This window comes from Pygocentrus nattereri, chromosome 12 (genome assembly GCF_015220715.1).
Source record: "Pygocentrus nattereri isolate fPygNat1 chromosome 12, fPygNat1.pri, whole genome shotgun sequence".
NCBI classification, from domain to species: Eukaryota; Metazoa; Chordata; class Actinopteri; order Characiformes; family Serrasalmidae; genus Pygocentrus; species Pygocentrus nattereri.
In genome coordinates this window covers 16651206-16660119 of record NC_051222.1, presented here as the reverse complement: position 1 = coordinate 16660119, position 8914 = coordinate 16651206, and the positions used below count along the sequence as shown (strand labels likewise).

The 8914-nt window shown below is 42.8% G+C and overlaps 1 protein-coding gene across 1 annotated transcript; it reads left to right on the top strand.

Annotated features, from left to right (window-relative positions):
• Positions 1 to 3540: 3540 nt before the first annotated feature.
• LOC108429804 (serine protease 23) lies at positions 3541 to 8086 on the top strand. Its single transcript, XM_017701822.1, has 2 exons — positions 3541 to 3797; positions 5695 to 8086. Exon 2 carries the CDS (start codon positions 5708 to 5710, stop codon positions 6845 to 6847), a length of 1140 nt encoding a protein of 379 aa, XP_017557311.1. The 5' UTR covers positions 3541 to 3797; positions 5695 to 5707; the 3' UTR covers positions 6848 to 8086.
• Positions 8087 to 8914: the final 828 nt, after the last annotated feature.

Below are 8914 nucleotides of genomic sequence, written 5' to 3'. Positions count from 1 at the left end.
CTGGATTTCATAGTGCTTCCCCACTCATGAGGCCTTCCATAGGTCCAGATATTTGGACGGAGACAGCTGCAATATCAGGGGGAATCCCGGCAGCAATCAGATGGCGGACAATGAGACAGATAGGAACAATTACAGATGGTAATCCCAAATATGATGGTTAGAGACTGAAGAAGAATGCATGGCAAAAAAAAACACCCTTTAATTAACTGAGGCAACACTCTGGGGAATGTCTGTCTCCGGGGCAACAAGCACCATTCCTCTCCAACAAATGGCTTCTTTCATAACAAACCGAAACAAAGTGCATCTGTGCTATGGCGCTAACACAGTCAAAGGGAATTTTCTAACATTATCTTAGTCAGATGCTCTCTCACAAAGCCTCAGAAGCAGTTAGCCCTGAACGGCCACCACACGTGATTGGAAGATCAAGCATCTACACACACAGCTTTGTCCAGTCAACACTGCTGGAGGACAGTTTTTAATTGCTTTGATCAAAGGGCAGCATTTTGTGTGAAATAATGAGCAGCAAACAATGGCCAAAGAAGGAGCAAGAGAGACATCAAGAAAGATGCAATAGAGAGCGGTGAGAAAGTGCTTGGTGGTCATCCAAACTTTTGGGCAAGTCCAAAATATCCTCCAAAGAGCCCTTAGAGCCCCTTGTCTCCCTCAATTAATCAAGCGTACGCTTCACTCACTTCCAAGAAAACATGTCCTAACAACAGCGGCCATCCCTCTACAAACTTCACCGCTTGGGCCGGCACTGCGTCAGACTTTGTTGGCAGAACGGGCCCATGAGGTTTTCCATGGGGACCGACTTTACTTGAGCAGCAAAGGACACTGTTAAGCAAGCAACACCCGGTGCTTTCGGTAAGAACTGACATAAGCCGAAATCTTGAGCCTTAATCATTTTCAGTGTTCTGCCTGCCATGCGCACGCGATCACAGTGCAACTAATCCCCCCTCCTAGTGAAGCCACTTTGGGGACACAGCCTGCTGGTGAACTCATGATCCAGACTCAGTGTTTCTCAGGCTCTCCCAAGTGGCCCTGACTCATATATGACTCAAGAGGGAAGAAGCATTGGGGGGGATTTCTCAGGTTCTTCTGGGGTAAAGTCTGGAAACCAGCCATCCACCTCCATCCAGCATCCATCCAGGCCAGTCTCCACTCAACATCTGAAGAGAAGAAGCAACACTGCACCGAGCTCCACTCTTTCTGAGCCGTAATTCAAAAGGTCATACCGTTTTACACGAGGAAGGGCAGATGTTCATTTTCTTCTGAAAAAAGCCCCCCAATAAAATGAACAACTTTGGGAGCACTTTTATGAGAGATGTGAAGATTTTCTTTTATGGACAGAAGTTTATCATTCCATTATAATTCTGCTGGCTAACACTTTTATGGGGCATTTTATAGAGGAGCTGGCTGATGTCCAGTTCTGTGGGAGATTTTAACTGCTCTCCCATTGGAGAGTTCAACTCCCTCAGCATTTTTTCTCACAACTTACAAAGAAAAAGTGTTCTTCTTATCAAAGGAGAGACCAGGATGAGCTAGAAGACAAATAACACCACACTGATGCCATCTGTAGTGGATGAAAGGGAAGCATTTCAGACTCCACTTGAGTTAAAGTATGTGAAATGCACTTAAAATACCAATTTAACATTAGATTAATTGTCTATTTTTTCACAAGGTGATATAGGGCTGAACAATTTGGGAGATATATGTAAATATGATTTGCCTGACCAATACTGTGATTATGATATTAATATTACAATATTACTCTTTTTGCCAACAAAACCAGCACACCGGTTTCTTCAGGCTTGAATGCTGAATGCGGTGTGCCAGACTACCAGTTCTCATGCTCTGTGTTATTAAGTTAAACTTCCTTATTTAAACCTTAGAATGAGTTTTGCGGTTTGAAACTGGTCCTTCTTCAGAATGCCTGGACTGAAATCTGAAGGCTGGTTCTCAGATTCAAAGGATGAAATGAATTGTGTTGAATTGCTGACTTTCTAAAAAAAAAAAATCCAATGGTACGTTTCAGGAGTTATTATTTAAGCCCCCAGTGCCCCCACCTAGATATTATTTGGGTGATGGATCATTATCAGTACCTCAAACACACCAGTGTAATAGTGCCATGATGGTCAGTAAGTCAGCTACAGGCAACTTTGCAGTTTGTGTAACATCAAAATGTTCAAAAAAGCATCAACACTACATGTAAAAGCTCTAAAGTCACATGTAGCTTCATCGGTGGCTTTGAATAGTAAATAAAATGGCTTAATTTTGTTGTAGACATTGCGACCTCTGTTCCTATCACCACCACAGTAAAGAAATCTGAGTCTGTGAGTTTCTTTACAGGACATTTCTTATTAAAATACTTTGGCTACTTTGTTTCCAACTCAACGACTGAATTATACAAAAATTTTGAAAAATGGGTGGAAGTCCCTTTAAAAATTAACTACATTAACCAGTTCTATCCAAGCTGCTGCTTCCCAACTGTCATCTTTTAGCCCTTACACGGCTGGAACAACCTAAAAATATGAGCTCCAAAAACTGCAGCTCCCAGACTGGGGCAGAAGCAGCTTGTACCAACATCAAAACAGTGAGGCCAAGAAAATGTCCTTAGACGCTGAGGCCAGATGGAGTAGGTGGGTGACAATGCAAACTTGCAGTCTTCAGTGCTTCCATGGTGACCAAGCCAATAGACCAAAACAGACTGGCTTTTCATCAGGGGCTACGCCCACCAGTGCACTGGGGTTAATGTCAAGACCAGGCTGTAAGAATCCCTGTCATTTTCTCTGTGCGCTTCCTTTTGTCTGAGCCTTGCCTGCATGTCTGCCCCCTCCAGAGTGGGGACAGGCCTTTAAACCTGCCCAGCTTATTACTCATGTTTGGTCTCATAGAGAGTTCATATAGCCTGCTGTTAGGTTGGTATCACTTTCTGATGCAGAGGGCTTTTGTGTTGTCTATTTTAGTTTATTCCCCAAAGTATCAAACTCAGAACTGCTTCGGGCTCTTGAAAAATCCCCAAAGTCCTAAAGCAGCGCCTGTCAGGACATTTAACATTTTTGATCCCTGGACCCCAGACGTTCACCTAAACATAGAGTCCAAAAAAATGTGGTCGTGGGAAACTGGAAGCAGTAGACTCGCAAATCACTCACCAAACTGTGGAAGTGCTCGAACCAGCCACAGCTGTATGTTCACTTGGCTCAAACGTAAAGAATCTGCAGTGAAATCTTGTTTTCCCCCCTTAAAACGCTGAAAACGAGCGAACGTGCTGCCAACCCAACTGAACAAAACGTCAAGCCGCTCTGCGCTCCTCCTTGTATGCACTATTAGCCAATCCCAGCGCAGTATGCAAATGAAGGAGGCGGGCTTGTGAATATCAGCCACTCGTAGCGCAGGCGAACACATGCTGATAGCCAATCCCTACGCAATATGCAAACTACCTGAGGCGCCGCTAACATGCTCGCCAGTGCTAACGATCAAGGGCGGGGCTTGTCGGAATACGGGTGCGTTCTATGGTCACGTGGTCGCGCTGAGGCTCAGAGATGTAGCTGGTGAGGAGCTCGCTAGTCCACCTTCTGCTCCGCTCATGGACACTGATGGACTCGGGGTTCGCCTTTTTTCAGGAAGCTTCTATGGGGACATTGAACGGGATGCAACCCGAGGAAGGAGGGAGAGAACACAGCCTCAATTTTCCATCCTCCTGCTCTGCTCTTTAAAGTAAAAAGTTGTTCTCAGGAGTTTCTGTTCAGAAGAGCCACTTCAGTGCCACCTGCCCAGCCCCAGGCTCTCCGGTACAGGTGAAAAAGTTCCTTAAAATACTCTTTACGTTCACGTTCCCGTGATTTAGTGTGTGCAGAGAACATTTGGTTTTCTTTAGGGATGCACTGATATGGGAATTGTTGCCTGATGATATCTGAGATCCTGATACAAACAATATAATATTTAGATATCATCAGCCAACAATTCCCATATCAGTGGGAGTATCATACATAGAACAGTAGTACCATACGTAGAAATGGTCCAAAATTGCTTGGGACAAAATCTTGTTGCACTAACTTCATTATAAGTTAGAAAGTGTTTTTCCTTCTGTTGTAAAGTTCATTATTTGTAGATACTGGTTTTGTTCCAACAGTGTCTAGTGAGTTACACATGCATTACATAGATATTTTTGTACAATAATATTCCTGAGTATGATAAATATGTAATCAAATTTCAAAAGCCAGCTTGAAATATTGGTCAAATCTAAGCATCTGTCCAACGCTGATCATTTTGTAAAAAGCATCATGATACCAATATGATTCCCATATCATTGTGCATCCCTATATGTCCTTTAGGAATGTACCTTGTGGTTATTGTATTTGTCAAGTGAAGTTTCTTCTGAGATTTGGCTTTGAATCACCATGACAATCTCCATCTGTCTGCAATGGTGTTATTCAGTGAGCTGTGAGGCTGTGTTCGCAGAGTACTGTGGACACATGCAAATACACGACTATCACTGTGTACGGAGCCTGTTCTGTTTTATCAGGAGGGGACCCACTGTAGGGTTTTGTAGCATTAGTATTACAAAGAAGTATAACATATAATCCTGCAGATTGAGACGTCCTCATTGTTTTTGTACAAACTAAGCTTCTATATATGATTTTTGCTGAACGGCCGTTTACAAGTAACACTGAATAGAAGAGTTGTCATTATGAGCTGGGGCACCCAGCGGGCATCTTTAATCAGAATCAAGATTTTTTCATAAAGCCATTACAACTGTGGTACTGTAAAGTGAATGTAAGCACACAGTTAAGACTTTCATTGTGCCACTGACTGTGCTCGCATTCAGAGCTCTATCGATAATGAATTTTGGGAGAGCAGCATTCCTCCGACGCATACCTTTAGTGTTTTTGGAAATTCAGTACGGACGCATATTTGTTCTACAGTCCCAGATTGCAGCCTTAATCCGGTGGTGTTGAAACACCCCTATTAAACTGCTGAGAATAGACCACTCTAATAAGACGGGGACAGTCCAGAGACACTGGTGGTGGCTTATACTAAGAGTAGGTGTAAAATATGCAGTTTTCAGGCCTCCAGACCAGGAAAACATTTTCAGCCTCTGGAGCCATTCATGTGGCGCCGTGCAGTCAGAGAGCTTGACCCAAGGCCTCCGTTTGGCACATAATCAAGATTTTATTAATTTACTTGTTTATTGGTTGCTTCTGCCTGAATGCAACAGAAATGTATAAGTGATGAAATTCCACCGCAGCTCAAAATTCCAAAGACTGCTAGTCCCCTGTGTCCCACAAGCTCAGTGGCTATAAATACCACAATGGTCAGTCAGCCCCATATTTTGCCTTAACACGCAACCGCAGACATTGACCGGGTTTGCCATTCTCTTTGGTTTGCCTGATTACCATAGATAAATACGAAATAGCAGCAGTGGGAGTTAAGCCAGGCAGGGGATCAAGACCAGAAAAGTGGTTTTAATGTCCCACAAAGTGTTGTCCAAGATCCAACTGAAACTGAGATTAAATGACAGCGTCTTCTGAATGCGGACAGAGAGGCCAAAGAACTCTGGCTTTCATAGCTATTTGAACTGTAGCGAAGTGATAATGTAAACAGGAAAATGATACAGCATTTGGTAATTAGGAGTGCACTTCTCAGAACAAAAGCTCATTTTCTTGTTCCCGTTTGCCTCCTGACCACCCGCAGGTGTGCTACCGCAATGGCATCCCAGTTCCACTCCATCCTGCTCCCTTTGGTTCTGCTGCTGTGTGCTCGGCAAGGCTTCCCCGAGAAGCCTCTGTGGCCCCTGCAGCGCATGCCGGTAGTCCTTCCTCAGCAGATTGAGGAGAGGCCACCCCCTCACTTTCTCGGCCCAGCTCAGCTGGAGGTGACCTCTTCCTGCGGTCCAGAGTGTCACAAGAAAGCCCCAACCCCTAACTATTGGGACCTGCGGCGCTTCCTGTCCTATGAGACTCTCCACTCCAACGGCCAGCTGACTGAGACAGTTGTGGGAATCTACGGGTTTGACCTGAACTCACTCAACAAGAGTCCTGCCATTGAGCAGGGTCGCTCCAGGGCCAAGCGCCAGATATTCGGGCATGATGGTCGCTTCAGCATTGTAGGTCGGGACTTCCTGTTGAACTACCCCTTTTCCACGGCCGTGAAGCTGTCTACTGGTTGCTCAGGCACGCTAGTAGGCGACAAGCATGTCCTCACTGCAGCCCACTGTGTCCATGATGGGAAAAACTATGTAAAGGGCGCCCAGAGGCTAAGAGTCGGCTTTCTCAAGCCACGACAAAAGGATCCACCACTCAACAATAGCACTAATGCATTGAAACCTCCACCCCCAGAAAAGATGAAGTTCCAGTGGATCCGAGTCAAGCGGACCCACGTCCCCAAAGGCTGGATAAAGGGCAACGCTAACGACATTGGTATGGACTACGATTATGCCCTGTTGGAGCTCAAAAAAGCTCATAAACGCAGGCACATGAAGCTGGGAGTCAGCCCTTCTGGCAAACAGCTACCTGGTCGGCGAGTGCAGTTCTCTGGCTTTGACAATGACCGAGCTGGCCAGCTGGTCTACCGCTTCTGCAAGGTTGGAGATGAAACCTATGACCTTCTGTATCAGCACTGCGACGCCCAGCCTGGCGCTAGTGGCTCTGGCGTCTACGCCCGCATGTGGGATCGCAAACGTCGCCGCTGGGAGCGGAAGGTCATTGGTGTCTTCTCGGGACACCAGTGGGTAGATCTCAATGGCGCCCCCCAGGAATTTAATGTGGCTGTGCGCATCACTCCACTCAAATATGCCCAGATCTGCTACTGGATCAAAGGGAATTATCTTGACTGTAGAGAAGGCTAAACTAATACTAAACATTACTCTCGCTTCAAGTACAGATCCATGCAGTCTGCGCATCATTCACAATATAAACACCTACGAATTCATGAAACACTGGCATGTAAGCACTGAAAGAGGAGTAAAAAAAACCCCTTCACACATAACGTACATAATCAGAAGTCATGCTAATTTCTAGAAACTGATCTCCAGTTACTTTACTTAAAATTTACTTTACTGCAATTTCCCCCTGGGATCAATAAAGGAATCTGAATCTAAACAAAAACATTTGCACTGTCTCATTTAGATTGAAGACACCAGACCAGATCCAGCTAGAATTTATTCTATATTTTTGCAAGGCCAACAATCTATGCTTAACTGTAGCCAAATAGCAAAAAATAAGATGTTTGCAAAAGGCGTCTGTGAACAACAGACTCTGTCAGCACCAAATCCAGCTATTACCGTCTGTGGACTTTTTCTGTAGAAGGCACTGAAGCAGTTGTGTAGGCACTAAGCCTTTGTAAATGTTCTATGTTTTGTGATGAAAGAATGTACTGCAAGTTAACCAAAGGTGCTTTTTAATTGCTATATATGCGAGTGAAACAAACGTGCATAGGTCTTTAATTACTGTACAGAATGTCTTCATGTGGTGTGGCATCTGTTTGCCTTCTGCCACACTCTTAAAAATAAGGTGCCAAAATCAAAGAACAATAACTTTCGGTTCCATGAAGAACCTTTTCTTAGCGCAGAGGTTCTCAAACTTGCTCTCGGGGCCCCCCCAGACAGTTGATAGCAAGATGTGGACTGTCTGTTGGTCCCTGAGGAACCCTGTGAAGGTTTAACAAATCCTTAAACTTTTATTATGGAAAGGTTATTTGAACTGATAAAATGTTCGTCAAGCTCACACATTTTTTCTATGGCATCTCTCAAAGAACCCTTTGTGGTACCTTCATTTTTTAGAGTGTAGCGACCCCTAGTGGTCAAAAACAGTTCATAATGTGGCCGCCACCAGTTCCAGGCTAATAATGCTGGTGGCGTTGCCCCTTTACACTGACAAGAGAACAGTTTTTAATTAAGTGAAGGCAAATTAATGGCAAGAATCTAACTAGTATTTAAGTATATGGATGTGATATAGAGAGCAAGTGAACCTTTATATGCAAATGTCTGTTCCCAAAGCACTTTGAATTCATATTGATATGTTCATTAATGTCATTATCAACAATTTACAATGTACTACATAAATGTATTAAATGCTTTTGAATGAGGCATCTTTTCTCTAATTGTCTGTAACTCCAAATCACTTTTTTTCAGGAAAGTACAGAACAACATTTAAAAAAATCTTTTTTATATATATTTATACCTTTTTTACATATATTTATATAAAAAATATATATATAGATATTTAAAAAATTATATATATATAGATATTAAAAAAAATTATATATATATATATAGATATTTAAAAAATTATATATATATATATATATATATATATATATATATATATATATATATATATATATATATATATATATACACACACACACACACACACACACATACATCATTTCTTCTTTAATACTTTGGTAAGCATCCCGTTGGCTCAATGACAGCCCCTGTCCTGTTCAGGTAAGGATTACAAGTCTCTCTTGTTTCTGTCCATTTTAGCCCACTCTTCCATGTCCAAGCAGAACACAATATGGACATTCCCACATTCCAGGATGACAGCTGTAGAATGTCTATATATATATATATATATATATATATATATATATATATATATATATATATATATATATATATATATATCACTGATTCAACGGAGATGATCAGGGCTCCCTGATTTTCAGAAGTAATTTTCCAGGATTTTTACAGAACATTTTCCATAATTTACACTTGAACCCTTAACAAGCCCTCACTGACTGACCACGATAGTGGCACACTGCAAAGCTGTCTTGTTACCTAACCGTTCATACCTTAGTGCCCCTGACGACAGACACAACTCCAGCTCTTTAAAGACACATTACTCACAACTGCCCCTTACATCACCATTGCAAAATATTATTGCAAAATAGCTGTGGCCAGCTTAAACGA